This window comes from Canis lupus, chromosome 3 (genome assembly GCF_048164855.1).
Source record: "Canis lupus baileyi chromosome 3, mCanLup2.hap1, whole genome shotgun sequence".
NCBI lineage: Eukaryota > Metazoa > Chordata > Mammalia > Carnivora > Canidae > Canis > Canis lupus.
This window is the reverse complement of record NC_132840.1, coordinates 25,775,216-25,792,868: the sequence shown is the minus strand read 5'-3', so window position 1 is coordinate 25,792,868 and position 17,653 is coordinate 25,775,216. Positions and strand designations below refer to the sequence as shown.

The following is a 17,653-nucleotide window of genomic DNA, read 5'->3' as shown; positions in this document are numbered from 1 at the left end:
TGAATGGAGCCTGCTTCTCCCTCTGCCTGTGTCTCTGCCTCTCTCTCTCTTTCTGTCTCTCATGATTAAATAAATAAAATCTTTTAAAAAATTAAATTAATAAAATCTTTAAATAAAAATATTTTGAGTATATTTTATATGTTATTACATATATATCAAATATACATATATTTGAGTCTGGAGCTGATGGGTGAGGTCAGAAATAGACTCTAAATTTTGGAGGCAGCCTCCAGGCATGGTGTTTGACTAATGTTGTAGATTAGCCTACATTCCCAACCATCTTCTCTGTTGCCTTTCTCTACTGTCAAGACTGAAGAGGAGATGCCAGCTTCCTCGGGCTCCCTTCCAGTTGGAAGTGGGCACAGCTTTGGCCAATGACTGTAAACAGAAATGTAATGAAGGGATAGTGGCAGGTGGTGCTTCCCCCTTCCTTCTTCCCTTGAACATGGATGTCCTGGCTGGAAACCCAGCAGTCCATTCATGACGGTGAGGTTACCAGCAGGCATAAAAGGCCCGGAGAATCACAGAAATGCCACTTCCACCTTATGGAGTTGCCAAATCATCAGCATCCCAGGACTGCTTGATAGGTAAGAAAAATAATGTATATGGAGACCACTAGAGTTGGGTTTATTGACTTATCCTTTGCAGCTGAAACGCTAATGCCGTGAGTTTGGAGGAGCTTCCCTTGGTCATTTTCACTTTGGAGGCAGAGAAAAAAGTGTGGCTCGGAACACGGTGTGCAGCGGGTCTGGAGTTGGAGAGGAGGACGAGGAGGAGGACGAAGAGAGGGAGGGGGAGGAGGCCGGGGGAGCAGGGGTGACAGTGGCGGAGCAGGCAGGCGCGGGGAGGGGGTTCCCCAGCAGGTGCCTCGGAGGCCGGCTGCTCCCGGCGCCGCCGTCACCCCGCCGCCCCGCCCCGCCCGCCCCCCGGGGCCCGCAGATAAGCCGAGGCCCGGCCGCCCGCCCGCCCGCCACTGTCGCCCTGCCCCGCCATGCCCGCCGACCTCAGCGGCACCTGGAACCTGCTCAGCAGCGACAACTTCGAGGGCTACATGCTGGCCCTAGGTAGGGCGGACGGGGTCGGCGCTGAGGCAGCGGGGCGGCCTCCCCCTCCCCCTCCCTCGCCCACCCTCCGCGCCCTGCCGGTCTCCCGGTCCTGGGTCTCTATCCCGACCATGCAATATCCCCGCACCGCACCCCGGCTCCCCGTCCCCCGTCGCTTCCCCCCTCCTCATCCTCCGTCCCTCCCGTCCCTCCTCTGGACCATCCTTCCTTCTCCCGCGTCGCCAGTCCGCCAGTCCGTCCGCCTCTGCCGTCGGTCTGTACCCGCCCCGTGGCGGAGTCTCCCGTCCGGCCGACCGCAGGCAGCTGAGGCTCGGCCACCTCCAAGGAGGACTCGGGGGCCCCGGGGGGGGGCGCGCCCTGCCGATGGGGGGCGTCCCGGCGCCTCTGCGGTGGGGCCCTGGGTTTCCCTGACCTGGGAGGGGGGAGCGCTGCTAGGGTAGTCGCCGACCCCCTCCCCGGGTCCGGAGCTCCCCGCTGCGCTCAGGTGCTCGAGATCCCGCCCCCCTCCCCCGGCGACTCTGGTGGCCGCTGAGATCAGGAACCGCTTTGGAAACCTTTAGTTTTCCGATTTCCCCTGTCCCTTCAAGGGCTTGAGGGGGCACAAGAAACCGAGACCCCAGGACGCAGTGCCTGCCCGGGGACCATCGTGGGTACCTGGAGGGGCTTCTCCCTCCCGCGTCCTGCTCCCCTCCGCCCCGCAGCGCTGAGCCGGGAGCCTGGTCTGCGCAGAGGCAAGGGGACTCGGGAGGCACCAGGGGTGTGTAAGGGGTGGGGGTGGGGGTTCTGGCCCATGTCCTTGCTTCCTAGAGGGCTCCGTGAGTGTCTCCCGCCCTGGAGGGTAGAAGCCTCCCTTCCTTACCGATTCCCAGTTTGTCCTGCTCTTTCCCTGTCATGCTTCAGATGTGGGGCATTGGAGCACCTGTGTGCCAAGTGCTTTTGTGACACCAATCAGTGGCACTTTTGACAGATGGGCTAGGGCAGCTGCGAGTATGGGGACCTGGCAGCCATTCTGGCTTTTTTTTTTTCTTTAATTTCATTTATTTATGAGAGAGAGAGAGAAGCAGGCTCCTTGTAGGGTGCCTGACGCTGGGTCTCCCAGAATCGGGCCCTGGGCTGAAGGCAGCGCTAAACCGCTGAGCCACCCGGGCTGCCCCATTCTGGCTTCTGATCTGACACTGGGCCTGTTTCCCCATCTGTAAATTGAGAGGGAGAGACGAGTCCAATTTTTTTCTTTTTTAAAAAACTGTGAAAGATACATACATAAAATTGACCATTTTAATCATTTTGAAATGTACAGTTCTGTGGCTCCAGTTTTTGAGTTCTGTGCTTGTGGTAGGCTTCTCTCCTCCCTTCTCACACTAAGTAGGGAAGTCTGGAGCTTCTCACGCTAAATCTGATTCAGATGGCATAAAACCCTGGAGTGAAGGAAAGAAGTACTTTCCTCTTCCTATCTTAGGTTCATTGGCTGGGGGGCTTGTCAATTAGACTAACCAAAGACAGATTCACCACCAGAATTTAGTTGCACCTGCATGGTAAAGACACCTGGTTGGAACTTGAGCCTGTCTGTAGAGCATCTTAGCCAAGAGTAGTAACTTTGTAGAGAAATGACAAGAGGGAGACTTGGAGCTTCTAGGGGGGGCAAATTGTGAGGAAGGTAACTAATTATATGAAGTGGAACTAACAGAAGATGCGGGCTGGTTGGGAAGGTGTATTATGTAGCTCTTCAGGCGCCATCTCCAGGTTCATTTCCCTAACTTCTACCTCTCCTGGAACAGAGGGGAGGGGAGACAATTCGAAAAATTTATGTTCTGCTTTTAGGCAAATGGAGGAAGGCAGAGAGCTTTGCTTCTGTCAGCTTCTTCCCCATAGTCGTCGGTTCGATGTGCTCAGTATGCCAGAGTGGCGTCTCTTGGGGTGGCATATTCTGCTCACCCTTCAACCTGATTCCCATTTCCTTCCTGGTTCTAATGCGTAAGTAGGAATTTATGCTTACTTTTCCCAAAGGCAGTGGGTCATGATATTTTACTTACCTTCCCACCTCCAAATTACTGGTGGCATGTGACTCTACCTTCTTCCCTGACATATCCGGCTGCTATCTGGCTAGTTTATGGGGGAGAAAGGGCTAAATATCAGGTGATGGCTTTGAATGTTGCCTGGCTGTATTCTGCATTTGTGGCAATTTCATGGCTTTTAGAGCAAACCTCTGAGATAAAACAGGGAATGGAGGTCACCATTCCAAGTGTGGGAAGACCTCTTTCTTGTGCTAAGTCCATCGGGTATCACAAAGCAGCCTTCTGAGTGTTGCAATGGGTGTTTTTTCCCATGTGTAGAGTATCATCCTTTACCTGTCCCCACACTGTCTTGCTTTTCTGTATGCTCTGCTAGGATCCCTTGATACTTTTTTTTTTTTCATGATGTTAGTAGGGGCTTGAAAATTATCTGCCACTGTATTAGATCCTAGAGGCTAACAGAGGCTATTTATCATCCAACTTACTTCGCAGAGGACTCAGGCATACAGTATTGAGTCAACATCCTGCCTCACAACCCCTATTCTTACTCTTGGTTCAGGCTCCAGAAAGATATTGAATCCAGATAACACATGAACTCTTACTTGCAATCTGTTTTCCAAAAGAAATGTAAGTGTGAGAGGGATTTCTGGAACAGAGAAGCTGGTTAGTGTTAACAGATCGCCACACCGGAAACCCAGCTCGTTCAGCCGTTGATTGTTGGTAATAGAACCAGAGTTACATAACTTCTGAGTTCCTTTAGTTTCCCCTTTTGTTTTTTTGTTTAAAGATTTTATTTATTAATTCATGAGAGACACAGAGAGAGAGGGAGGCAGAGACACAGGCAGAGAGAGAAGCAGGCTCCATGCAGGGAGCCTGACGTGGGACTGGGACTCGATCCTGGGTCTTCAGGATCACACCCCGGGCCGAAGGCAGGCGCTAAACCGCCGAGCCACCCAGGGATCCCTCCCCTTTTGTTAAATGAGGTAGTTAGACCAGATCTGATATTGTAAGTATCTAAATTACAAACCAAGATATCTCATGCATTTTATACGATAGCTGAAATTAGACTTAAAACCTATTGCCAAAAAAACAAAAAACAAAAAACCTATTGCCAGGTCCTCACAAGCTTGGAAGAAAGTGATCTGGCACAAATCATAAAGAAGACAGACTCTAGGGTCATCTTGTATTCCCCTGGGCAGATTAGGGGCTCAGGACGAGATGAGTGTAGGGTTTTGTTACTCAGAACTAGCAGGAGCTTCTTAGCCAGTGGACTCTGAGCCCCCCTCCAGATCCCAGGTTCTCAGGTGATTCAGATGCAAATTAAAATTTAAGAAGTGCTTCTCTTTGATGCATCAAATCATCCTTGGGACAACTGCAGAATGTTGACTACAGTTGACTCTGAACACCCAGTTTGAACTATGTGGGTCTACTTATATGAGGATTTTTTTTTATAAATACAGTGTAGAGTTGTTCATGTATTTTCTCTTCCTTATGTTTTCTTTTGTTAAAGATTTTGTTTATTTATTCATGAGAGACATAGAGAGAGTGAGAGACAGAGACAGAGGCATAGGGAGAAGCAGGCTCCCTGCAGGAGCCTGAGGTGGGACTCCAGGATCACACGCTGAGCCAAAGGCAGCCGCTTAACTGCTGAGCCACCCAGGCGTCCCTAAAACATATTTTTTCAACACAGAGTTTATACTTTGGGTGAGTTCAGAGAGCTCCTATAATAAATACCAGAGAATCCTTATCTTTTTTCATTAGTTAGGAGGAATATACAACCAGGAAATCTGTCCCTTTTGCTGAAAAACTGAGCTTAAGCCGTCTATCCTGGATGAATATTTAACAAAGTGCTTAGTAAATTATACAATGTCTTATGTTTAGATTCTTTAAAAAAAAAAAAAAGAACTTATTTATTTATTCATGAGAGACACAGAGAGAGAGGCAGAGACACAGGCAGAGGGAGAAGCAGACTCCATGCAGGGAGCCCAACATGGGACTCGACCCCGGTCTCCAGGATCACACCCTCGGCAGAAGGTGGCACTAAACCGCTGAGCCACCGGCGCTGCCCTATGTTTAGATTCTTCAATAAATAAGCACGTAAGAGGAATTTATGACATAGAACTAGAATAATTAAGGTACTTCTAGGTTCAAGGGGATTGTTTTCAGGGCACCTGGGTGGCTCAGTCAGTTAAGCATCTGCCTTGGGATTAAGCCTTTGCTTTGGGATTGAGTCCTGCATGGGGCTCTCCCCCCATTTGTGTGCACTCTCTCTGTCTCTCAGATAAATAACATATATTTTTTTAAAGGATTGTTTTCAATTTTCCTTTGGAGCAGATTCTCTTCCTTTTAAAAAATATATTTTTAAAAAGATTTTTTTTAAAAGATTTTATTTATTCATGAGAAACACAGAGATGTGTGAGAGAGAGGCAGAGACACTGACAGAGGGAGAAGCAGGCTCCATGCAGGGAGCCCGATGTGGGACTTGATCCGGGGACTCCAGGATCACGCCCTGGGCTGAAGGCAGGGGCTAAACCGCTGAGCCACCCAGGGATCCCTTTAAAAGATTTTATTTATTGGGATCCCTGGGTGGCGCAGCGGTTTGGCGCCTGCCTTCGGCCCAGGGCGCGATTCTGGAGACCCGGGATCGAATCCCACATCGGGCTCCCGGTGCATGGAGCCTGCTTCTCCCTCTGCCTGTGTCTCTGCCTCTCTCTCTCTGTAACTATCATAAATAAATAAAAATTAAAAAAAATAAATAAAAGATTTTATTTATTTATTCATGAGAGACACAGAAAGAGAGAGAGAGAGAGAGAGAGAGAGAGGCAGAGACACAGGCAGAGGGAGCCCGACGTGGGACTCGATCCTGGAACCCCGAGGACTATGCCTTGAGCCAAGGGCAGATGCTCAACTGCTGAGCCACCCAGGCATCCTTATATATATTATTTAAATTCAACTTACCAACATATGGTATAACACCCAGTGCTCATCCCATCAAGTGCCTTCCTTAGTGCCTGTCATCCAGTTACCCCCCCCCCACCTCCCCTTCTGCAACCCTTTGTTTCCCAGAGTTGGCAATCTCTCATGATTTGTCTTCCTCTCTAATTTTTCCCCACTCAGTTTCCCTCCTTACCCTTATGGTACCTTTCACTATTTCTCATATTCCACAAGTGAGTGAAACCATATGATGATTATCTTTCTCCGACTGACTTATTTCATTCAGCATAATACCCTCCAGCTCCATCTACATCAATGTAAATGGTATTTGTCCTTTCTGATGGCTGAGATATATATATCTTCTTTATCCATTCATCTGTCAAAGATCATTGTGACTCCTTCCACAGTTTGGCTATTGTGGGTATTGCTGCTATGAACATTGGGGTGCAGGTGTCCCATCGTTTCACTGCATCTGTATCTCTGGGGTGAATACCCAGTAGTGCAGATGATGGATTGTAGGGTAGCTCTATTTTTAACTTCTTGAGGAACGTCCACACTGTTTTCCAGAGTGGCTGCACTAGTTTGCATTCCCACCAACAGTACAGGAGAGTTCTCCCTTCTCCACATCCTCTCCAAAATTTATTGTTTCCTGTCTTGTTAATTTTCGCTATTCTCACTGGTGTGAGGTATCTCATTGTGGTTTTGATTTTTATTTCCCTGATGGGAAGTGATGTGGAGCATTTTTTCATCTGTCTGTTGGCCATGTGTAGGTCTTCTTTGGAGAAATATCTGTTCATGTCTTTTGCCCATTCTAGTCAGACTGGATTGTTTGTTTCTTGGGTGTTGAGTTTGATAAGTTCTTTATAGATCTTGGATACTAGCCCTTTACCTGATATGTCATTTGCAAATATCTTCTCCCACTCTGTAGGTTGTCTCAGATTCTCTTCTTAAAGGGAGACTGATTATTCTGTTTTCACCTTCCTTCTTGGTTATAAATTCCTTAAGTACAGGGACTGTGCATTTATAAGTTTGATCTTTCTACCTTTACTCCCACCCCCAGTAAAAAGTATTTAACTATTTCATTTCCCTGCGAGAGGGAAGGTAGTGCCACAGCCATTAAGAAAGTATGTCTTTCCTTAAAGCTACTGTTCAACAAGCTCCAGGGGTCTCTTCAAGTTCAATCCAATAACAAATATCACTTAGGCACTTTCTGTGTATTAGGGGTGGCAAGAAGGTGTATAAAGAAGCAAAGTGCTTGCCGTCTGAGATTTCCTATTCCAGGGAGAGGCAGGGCAACTTCCCTGCCCTACGGCTTTGCATACACTAGGTGTGTGTTTAATAAATGCAACACAGCAAGGAAAAAGCAAATGATAAGAGACATCCTACAAGTGTAAGATATGACTCACATAAATATGGGGGAGAAAATGGTATTCTTTGGATAAAGGTACAAAATGGAAACCTTCCATTCTAGGTATTAAATCATCATCAACTTAAACTACCAGCACTTAACTTTCAGAGTGAGGACAGGAGGACAACCTACCTAGGTTTCATGAATAGAAAAAGCAGGGCTCCTAAGTTAAAAGGGCAATTATGGGATTTGTAGGGGCAAATTATCTAAATCAGGAAGGCGTGTGCAGATTCTTTGCCTTTGGTTTAGGTATTGTTTTTCAAGATTTTATTTATTTATTCATGAGAAACAGAGAGATACAGGCGGAGGGAGAAACAGGCTCCATGCAGGGAGCCCAATGCAGAACTCTGTCCCAGGACCCTGGGATCACAACCTGAGCTGAAGGCAGACCCTCAACCACTTAGCCACCCAGCCACTGGGAGGTGTTCTTTTTCTTTTTAATTTTTTTTTTATGATAGTCACAGAGAGAGAGAGAGAGAGAGAGAGAGAGAGAGAGAGGCAGAGACATAGGCAGAGGGAGAAGCAGGCTCCATGCACCGGGAGCCTGACGTGGGATTCGATCCCGGGTCTCCAGGATCCTGCCCTGGGCCAAAGGCAGGCGCTAAACCGCTGCGCCACCCAGGGAATCCCTCTTTTTCTAATTAAAGTATTGGCTTAAACAATAAGGGAGCCATGCAGTTTTAGAATTATTCAGGATTAGGGTTAACTTGGCATATTTTTCTTTTATAAAATAAGGAGAGTTTTTCAGACCAGAATCTGGGAGATCAGTTTAATTGAAAACTATCTCCTGAAAGCCCAGCAACTCTGTCGAAGCCTCAGATCTGATTTAAGTACTAAGTCTTTATGTTATACTTTTAATACTAGAATGGCTACTTACATAATGCTATAAATATTAAGTTTTTTTTTTAAAGATTTTTATTTATTCTTGAGAGATACAGAGAGAGAGAGAGGGAGGCAGAGACACAGACAGAGGGAGAAGCAGGCTCCATGCAGGGAGCCCGACATGGGACTCAATCCCGGGTCTCCAGGATCATGCCCTGGACCGAAGGCAGGCGCTAAACCGCTGAGCCACCCAGGGATCCCTAAATATTAAGTTTTATCTTGAGAATTAAGCCAACAACCCTGGATGTTACTGATCTACTTGAATATACAGTGTATCGTCAATGTTTTTTTTTTATTTTTTTTAAGATTTTTTATTTATTTATTCATAGAGATGCAGAGAGAGAGAGAGAGAGAGAGGCAGAGACACAGGCAGAGGGAGAAGCAGACTCGACGCAGAGAGCCCGACGCGGGACTCGATCCAGGGTCTCCAGGATCATGCCCTGGGCTGCAGGCGGCACTAAACCACTGCGCCACTGGGGCTGCCCTCGTCAATGTTTTTTTTCCACATACATATAAGGAAAGTACATTCCATAAGAAAATCATAGAGAGAAGTGCCTGCATGGTTTAAGGTCTGCTCAGGTCATGATCCTGGGGTCCTGGGATTGAGTTCTACATTGGGCTCCCTGCAGGAAGCCTGCTTCTCCCGTTACCTATGTCTCTGTCTCTCTGTGTCTCTCAAGAGTGGATTGGTAAAATCTTAAAAAATAAAAAAGAGAAGGAAAAAAGAAAAAATCACAGAGAACGCTAGTTAGATCTTTAGACTGAATGGGGTAGAAAGATAAAGTGGGTGATGGCCTCTTTTTTTTTTTTTAAAGTAAAAGTGAGGTAAATTCCTGTGAGCAGCGATGAGTCAGGTAAGTAATCAGAGAACACTCAGCAACACATCCTGTGATGTGCCCCGGCCAGTGTCTCTCTTGAGGGGGGACAATGACTCCTATTGGAACTGATCTCGCAGCTCCCCAGCGTGGTTCTAACATTGCTCTTTCCTAGCTTCTGCCAAATTTCAGCAGGAGTTTGGACAAAGAAGAAAGTCACCTGTGTTTTAAAGTCTGGGGGAGCTAGCCTGGGGTTTGGGAGCTCCTGCTGGGCCCCACAGTAGCCAAGGGAGACCCAGGCAGGAAAGAACCAGTTGTTGATGTGTGAAGCTCCAGGCAGGAAAGAACCAGTTGATGCCTGCAGGTGCCCACTGCTTTGTCTCTGTCATCCTCCTCAATCCCACTGTGGCCCCAGAAGGTGGTAGTGTGATCAGCTTGCCCAAGATCACCACATAAACTGGGATTTAAGACCACTTTCTTGGGCAGCCCTGGTGGTTCAGCGGTTTAGCACCGCCTTCAGCCCAGGGCGTGATCCTGGAGACCCGGGATCGAGTCCCACGTCAGGCTCCCTGCGTGGAGCCTGCTTCTCCCTCTGCCTGTGTCTCTGCCTCTCTCTCTCTCTCTCAGAAATAAATAAAATATTAAAAAATAAATAAAACCACTTTCTCATGGCTCCCAAACCCACATTGCCTCAAGATTAGAAGTGGGTTAGATTAGAAGTGGGTTACAGTTAGATCCTCTCTTCCTTCTGCATAGATGTCTTCTTTCCTACTTAAACCTAATAGTGGGGCGCCTGGGTGGCTCAGTGGTTGACCATCTGCCTTCAGCTCAGGTTGTGATCCCAGGGTTCTGGGATCGAGTCCCACATCGGGCTCCCTGCATAGAGCCTGCTTCTCTCTCTGCCTGTGTCTCTGCCTCTCTTCCTGTCTCTCATGAATAAATAAATAAAATCTTAAAAAAAAACAAAAAACAAAAAAAAATGAAACCTAATAGTATGGAAAAGCATGGCTTGCCGGGATAAAAGCCTTATGAGCACAAAAGCCATTTGGACCACCGAGGTCACAGCAAACCGGAACTGGAAGAAATTAACCAGACTTTAAGCTGATTTAAATTTTGATCTTCAGGGGCATCTGGGTGGTTTAGTCGGTTAAGTGCCTGACCTTGGCTCAGGTCATGATCTCAGGGTACTGGGATAGAGCCCCTTGTGGGGCTCTGAGCTCATTGGGGAGCTACTACTTCCTCTCCCTCTGGCCTTCCTCTCACACATGCTATCTCAAATATATAAATAAAATATTTTTTAAAAAATAAATTTTGACCTTTAAAAAGGCCAGCCTGAAAACTGCAAACCTAGGTAACAATGTTACAACATGGTAGTACAGATTACAAATTACTGGCAACGAATCACTTCACACATTTTTTAAAAAAGTTTTTATTTATTTATTCGTGAGAGACAGAGAGAGAAAGAGAGAGAGAGAGAGAGAGAGAGAGGCAGAGACACAGGCAGAGGGAGAAGCAGGCTCCATGCAGGGAGCCCAACGTGGGACTCAATCCCGGGTCTCCAAGATAAGGCCCTGGGCTGAAGGTGGCGCTAAACCACTGAGCCCTTGGGCTGCCCTTATTATTATTATTATTTTTAAGATTTTAAAAATTCATTTATTCATGAGAGACAGAGAGGCAGAAACACAGGCAGAGGGAGAAGCAGGCTCCATGCAGGGAGCCCGACGACATGGGACTCAAACCCGGGTCTCCAGGATCACGCTCTGGGCTAAAGGTGGCGCTAAACTGCTGAGCCACCCAGGCTGCCCAGCAATAACTATTTTAAATTTGACTTGGTCTATTTAATAATGGGATAAATATTTTAAGGATTTAGCCTCAATGCTTAAACATGGCTAAAAACCAGTAAAGAAAGAAAAAAAAAACAGTAAAGACTGGATCACTTGTAGCTCAAGCTAAAACTTTGCATTCTAGGTGTGAAAAATAAAAATAGAGTTTTCTCAAAATAAGGACATTTATATTATTTTTGAGCTTAGAAATGGGTGGGGCTAATGAGATGCTGAAGGAGCCCTGCTCAATGCTTGGCCGAGTTTTCTGAACTGGAAATGGCAGTGTGAAGTCCTGAGTGGCAGTTCATGTCAGATGAAAAGGAAATCTGTTAGGCAAACAAATTAAAACAGGGATCAGCACTTGGCTGGTTCAGTCAGTGGTGCATGTGACTCCTTCCTGATCCCGGGGTTGTAAGTTTGAACTCCATGTTGGATGTAGAGATTACTTAAAAAAAAAAATTAAATAAAACCTTAAAAAAATAAAATAAAAATAAGAAAATAAAACAGGAGTCAACCTTGGAACCAAACTACCTTCAATGAGTCATGTAAGCTTCTGAAGAAGTGAAGATTCCTGGAACTTTATTTTACATAATAGGATAATCCCTAAATGGGAGAATCGTGTGTGCCCTGTAGCTCATAGAAATGTCCAGGTGGGGAACCCTGGGTGGCGCAGTGGTTTGGCGCCTGCCTTTGGCCCAGGGCACGATCCTGGAGACCCGGGATCGAATCCCACGTCGGGCTCCTGGTGCATGGAGCCTGCTTCTCCCTCTGCCTGTGTCTCTGCCTCTCTCTCTCTCTCTCTCTCTCTCTCTCTCTGTGACTATCATAAACAAATAAAAATTAAAAAAAGAAAAAAGAAATGTCCAGGTGGGGCAGCCCCGGTGGCGCAGCGGTTTGGCACTGCCTGCAGCCCAGGGCGTGGTCCTGGAGACCCTGGGTCGAGTCCCACGTCGGGCTCTCAGTGTGGAGCCTGCTTCTCCATGTGCCTGTGTCTCTGCCTCTCTCTCTCTCTCTCTCTCTGTGTCTCTATGAATAAATAAATAAAATCTTAAAAAAAATGTCCAAGTGGTGAGTCAGCGTACAGTGGTGGCTGCCTGCCAATTAGACCATGTCATCTGCTCCTAACAGTCCAGTGGCACCCATCTGACTTCATTTTCTTGGAGTTAGAGCTCAGTGGTCCTCATGGTAGCCCCACATTTCATCTCAAGATCCTTTCCCCTCATCTCCCTCCTTCTGCTCCAGTCATGCCAAACTCCTGGTGGTTCCTGAGACCACCTGGCACACCCGTCCTTGATGTCCCTGGGCTCCCTGTGACATTTGCCTCTCCCCAGAAATCTGCATGGTTTGCTTCTTCACCTCATTTAACTCCTGACTAAAGTGTCACCTGGCTACGCTACTTAAGATAGCAACAGTTGCCTGACTGTCTCCATCAGTAGAGCATGTGACTCTTGATCATGGGGTTTTGAGTTTGAGCCCCAAGTTGGGTGTAGAGATTATGTAATTAAAAATAAAATAAAACAGCAACAGTTGCCTTTAGCTACATAATGTGCTCAAAGCTACTAAAAGGGAAATGGGGTTTAAATCCACTGTCTATATTAAAACCCGAATCTTAAAAAATAAACAAACAAACAAACCTGGATCTTCTCAGCATTCCATGTTTCCTTGTATAACTGTTTTAAAGTTTATTAAAGATTTTTTTAAAAGGTTTTGTCTAGGGATCCCTGGGTGGCACAGCGGTTTAGCGCCTGCCTTTGGCGCTCCGGTGCATGGAGCCTGCTTCTCCCTCTTCCTAAAAAAAAAGATTTTGTCTAAAAAAATAAATAAAAGATTTTATTCTATTTATTCATGAGAGACACAGAGAGAAAGAGAGGCAGAGACACAGGCAGAGGGAGAAGCAGGCCCCACGCAGGGGTCCCGACGTGGGACTTGATCCCGGGTCTCCAGGATCTCACCCTGGGCCACCTGGGCTGCCCTATTAAAGATTTTTAAATGGGGGTACCTGGGGGGTTCAGTCCATTGGACATCTGCCTTCGGCTCAGGTCATGATTCCAGGGTCCTGGGATTAAGCCCCCACCCCTCCATGCCAGGGCTCCCTGCTTAGTGGGGAGTCTGCTTCTCCCTCTCTCTGCCCTTCCCCTAGCTCATGCTCTCACACTCTCTCTCTCTTTCTCTCAAATAATTAAATCTTTATTTTTTTTTTTTAAATTTTTATTTATTTATGATAGTCACAGAGAGAGAGAGAGGCAGAGACACAGTCGGAGGGAGAAGCAGGCTCCATGCACCCGGAGCCCGATGTGGGATTCGATCCCGGGTCTCCAGGATCGCGCCCTGGGCCAAAGGCAGGCGCCAAACCGCTGCGCCACCCAGGGATCCCTTTCTCTCAAATAATTAAAATCTTTAAAAAAAAGATTTGTATAGAAGTATATGCATCTTTACAGTGGCTTTTGACTTTTGTTGTTGTTTAGAAACTGTCCAAATGCAGTCTTAAAATTTTTTTTAAATTTTATTTAAATTCAGTTAATTAACAGTGTATTAGAAGTTCAGTGATCATTAGAGTTCAGCGATTCATCAATTGTATATAACAAATGCTGTCTTGGGACGCCTGGGTGGCTCAGTGGTTGGGCATCTGCCTTGGCTCAGGGCATGATCCCAGTTTAGGGATCAAGTCCCGCATCGGGCTCCCTGCATGGAGCCTGCTTCTCCCTCTGCCTGTGTCTCTGCCTCTCTCTGTGTCTCTCATGAATAAATAAATAAAATCTTTAAAAACAACAACGAACAAATGCTGTCTTAATTCAAAGTGTAAATACATAAAGCAGACAAAGGCAGAGTTGCTGCATTTGAGTTTGTTTGTGTTGGGGCCTGAGTCCTGTCCCCTGGCTTCTTTGTCCTCTTGTCTGCCTCTGGGGGGACTCCCAGAACTGCTTCCTTCTGGTCCAGCTTCAAATCCATTACCTAAGCCACAGCCAGCCAATGACTCTTCCCTGAAAGCTGTTCCAGCTTTTTGATCAAGCCTTTGAATGGAGCTTTGCCAGGATAACTCCCCACAGATCCAATTTCGGCAACAAGTGGCATTGAAATGCTAAAAGAAACACTAGCGATGAAATACAATGATTTTTGAGGACAGCTGCCAAATTCTTAGCTTTTGCATCTTGAGTGAATATTGAGACTTCTTTTTTAAAAATTGTTTTTAAGGTATTGACTTTGCTACTCGTAAGATAGCCAAGTTGCTGAAGCCACAGAAAGTGATTGAGCAGAACGAAGATTCTTTTACCATCCACACCTACAGCAGCTTGAGGAACTACCTTGTTACATTTAAAGTTGGAGAAGAATTTGATGAGGATAATAAAGGCCTGGATAACAGAAAATGCAAGGTAAAAAAAATTCAAATGATAGCATAGGCTCTTGATTTTGCAAGATTAACTGGGCCTTCTTGGTACCAGTTGAGGAGCCTGCCAGAGCAAACCAGCATCTTCTCCCCTCTCTCATCCAGAGCTTGGTCACTTGGGACAATGACAGACTCACCTGTATCCAGAAGGGGGAGAAGAAGAACAGAGGCTGGACCCACTGGATGGAAGGAGACAAACTCCACTTGGTACTTACTACATTTTGTTCTTGCATCTAATGGGACTATGCGGCATGAAAGTTCCCACCATTCCAACCCACTGTTTTTGATTTGGCATGTGGGTTACCTCCCAGGCTCTGCCAGAGTGTTCTGCTTTTATCTTTTTCTTTAAAAAAATATTTTATTTATTTATTCATGGGAGACACAGAGAGAGAGAGAGAGAGAGGCAGAGACACAGGCAGAGGGAGAAGCAGGCTCCATGCAGGGAGCCCGATGCAGGACTCAGTCCCGGGTCTCCAGGATCACGCCGTGGGGGGAAGATGGCATTAAACCACTGAGCCACCTGGGCTGCCCATAAAATAACTTTCTTGTTGAATTCATCATATATTAATTGAAAAATATATATACTATATTAAAATATTTATATATACATATATATGCATAATAAAGTAGCAAACTGGCTGCATAATATTCTATCAGGTTGGTGAACTATCATTTTTGGAAAACATTTCCATAATTTCAGTGTCCAGGAATATTGTTTAAGGGTGTTTTCTGCTATTGCTTATATTCATGTAAATAGAGCTTTTTGCATCAATGGACTGATTTCCTTAGGAAGAATCCACAGGGAGTATCATTGTTAGAGGCACACATATTATTGCTGCTCAACTTAGTTGCCATACCCATTTCCAAAAGATTGTCTCATTGCTGATGCTACCAGCACTTCATGAGCATACAGGTTACAGCTCAAGCTGATCAATAATTTCTAAATATAACTTAGAAGGTATAGAGGCACCTGGGGGGCTCAGATGGTTGAGTGTCCAACTCAATTTTGGCTCAGGTCTTGATCTCAGGATTGAGTTTAAGCCTCACATTGGGTTCCATGGTGGGTGTGGAGCCTACTTAAGAAAAATAAAGAAGAGAGAAGGTATAAAATTGTATATCAAAGCTTAATTATGGCTTTTTAAATGAGAATTGCTTCCTGCCATATAAATCATAACAGCTTACATCCTTTGAGCGATGCTTTTGTGCTCAATTACTGTGCTAAATCTTTGTGCATTATCTCACTTGGTCTCCAAGACAGTCCTGTGAAAGGGACACTATTTTTCCCCATTTACAAATTTAGAGATTGAGATTTAGAAATTTCCCAAGGCTGCCAAGTAGCGATTCAAATCCAGGTCTGACAAAAATGTGTACTTTCAACTCTGTGCCTTTTTGCCTCAATGTACGTGAAATCTAAGCCAAAAGACCCGTGGAAACAAAATTAGAGCATTTATCTTAAAACTGGATGTGGGTGGTCTTTGAGGGTCTGGGTAGTCTTTGATTACAAGGGCATTGGAGATATTTTGATTCTTGGGGTGCCTGACTGGCTCAGACATAGAGCATGCCACTCATGGTCTCAGGGTTGTGAGTTCACACCCCACGTTAGGTGTGGAGCATACTTAAAAATTTTTTTTTTTAAATTTTAGATCAATCTTACACTCTTCTGAAAATAGAAACAAAATTAAGAAACTTGCCATCACAAAAATGTAATACAGAACTTCAAAGAAAACACAAATACATTTGAGGATACAGATTAGTTGCTCTAAGAAGTATGTTCAAATTGCATGCATCCTCCCATGGCATATCCGTGAACTCTGCCCAAGCAGAGGGGAGAAGGATACTCACAGGACAATCCCTCTATGCTGTGATATAATAGAGAATAAGTATTTGGTCTTCGTACCTGGCTCCTAAAACCCTTGGTGTCTCCAGAGTAATTAACGAGTGTCTCCTGTAGACTAATGAGATGATTGGTGGCTACAATCCCTCAGATGGGCAAAGATTTAATCAGTCATACCTACATAGCAAAACCTCCGGAAACATCCCTAACTGAGAGAATTCGAAGAGCTTCCTAGTTGGTGAAAACATTGACTTGCTGGGAGAATAGCATTCCTGGAGGGAGCATGGAACGCACCCCCATACTGTGTCCTGCATCTCCCTATTTGGCTGTATCCTTTATAGTAAATCTGTAAATAGTGTTTCTGTGAGGTGTTCTAGCAAATTACTGAAACTGAGGAGGGGGTCACGGGAATCCCATTAACAGCTGGTCGATCAGAAGTTCGGGTGGCCTAGGACTGGTGATTGATGTCTGAAGTAGGGGCAGTTTTTTTTTTTATATTTTATTTATTTATTCATGAGAGTCACAGAAAGAGAGAGAGAGAGGCAGAGAGAGAGAGAGGCAGAGACACAGGCAAAGGGAGACACAGGCTCCACGCAGGGAGCCTGGTATGGGACTCGATCCCGGGTCTCCAGGATCACGCCCTGGGCTGAAGGCAGGTGCCAAACTGCTGAGCCACCCGGGCTGCCCAGTAGGGGCAGTTTTTGAGACTGAGCCCTTAACTGAGCCTGCACTAACTCTAGGTTGTTAGTGTCAGAATCGAATTGAATTGTTGGAGGCCCTGTTGGAAAAGATACCAAGTTTTTGGTGTCAGAAGTGTTGTGAATAATAATAATAATAATAATTATTATTATTATTATTTCCATGTGCCCACTCATCTTCTTTCTCCTTCCATTCCTCCATATCCCTAGGAAATGTTCTGTGAAGGCCAAGTGTGTAAACAGACGTTCCAGAGAGCCTGAACTGCGTCCAGCAACAGAACCCACGTGTGACTGCAGTTGAATGTTGAATTCTATTCTAAAATGAAGAGATGCTAATCTGTCCTGGTTTGGTGATGGGAACTTGTGGTCAGAGACCTGTCCTACAGCCTGTACCAGAAGCCATTTACTCAGATTATGGGAAGACGTTCAGTTCAATAAACCTGTCCAATGACTCTGACTTTTTCTCCTAAATTTAGCATACCCCATTATTTTAAGTGTTTGAAAGCCTTCTAGGGGCACTATGGACACACTAATGAGCAGGATGTAATTCTGTCGTCAAGGTTTAGTGAGGAAAATGGGCAAAACAAGCAGTCTGAACATCCAGCAGTGATAAGTACAGGCAGCTATGAGAGCTCAGTAGGGGAAGCCTGACTTTTGGGGATGGGTGAGTGGTGGCAGGGGTCAGGGGTAGCGGAGGCGATCTCTAGGCTCCAAACTGAAGCAAAGGTAGGCAGGAAGCATCGGGAAGCATTCTAGGTAAATGCCTGGGGGTTAAGTTGGAGGCATGTTTGAGGAACTGAA

The 17,653-nt window shown here is 45.8% G+C and overlaps 1 protein-coding gene across 3 annotated transcripts; it reads left to right on the top strand.

Annotated features, from left to right (window-relative positions):
• The first annotated feature begins 420 nt into the window (after window positions 1–420).
• Window positions 421–17,309, top strand: RBP7 (retinol binding protein 7). 3 transcript variants are annotated; one of them, XM_072819705.1, is made up of 5 exons: window positions 945–1,064; window positions 2,883–3,035; window positions 14,128–14,306; window positions 14,426–14,527; window positions 17,063–17,309. In XM_072819705.1, exons 1-5 carry the CDS (start codon window positions 992–994, stop codon window positions 17,111–17,113), a joined length of 558 nt encoding a protein of 185 aa, XP_072675806.1. In that variant the 5' UTR covers window positions 945–991; the 3' UTR covers window positions 17,114–17,309. The 3 variants fall into 3 exon arrangements, with proteins under 3 accessions (XP_072675808.1, XP_072675807.1, XP_072675806.1); XM_072819707.1 differs by lacking the exons at window positions 945–1,064; window positions 2,883–3,035 and adding an exon at window positions 421–587; XM_072819706.1 differs by lacking the exon at window positions 2,883–3,035 and having other exon boundaries at window positions 924–1,064.
• Window positions 17,310–17,653: the final 344 nt, after the last annotated feature.

Excerpts from the sequence above, each read along its gene's own strand:
- RBP7 (XM_072819705.1), top strand. The coding sequence starts at position 992 with ATGCCCGCCGACCTCAGCGGCACCTGGAACCTGCTCAGCAGCGACAAC. Across the intron at positions 1,065-2,882 it reads GGGCTACATGCTGGCCCTAG|GCAAATGGAGGAAGGCAGAG; the intron begins GTAGGGCGGACG and ends TTCTGCTTTTAG. Across the intron at positions 3,036-14,127 it reads TTCCTTCCTGGTTCTAATGC|GTATTGACTTTGCTACTCGT; the intron begins GTAAGTAGGAAT and ends ATTGTTTTTAAG.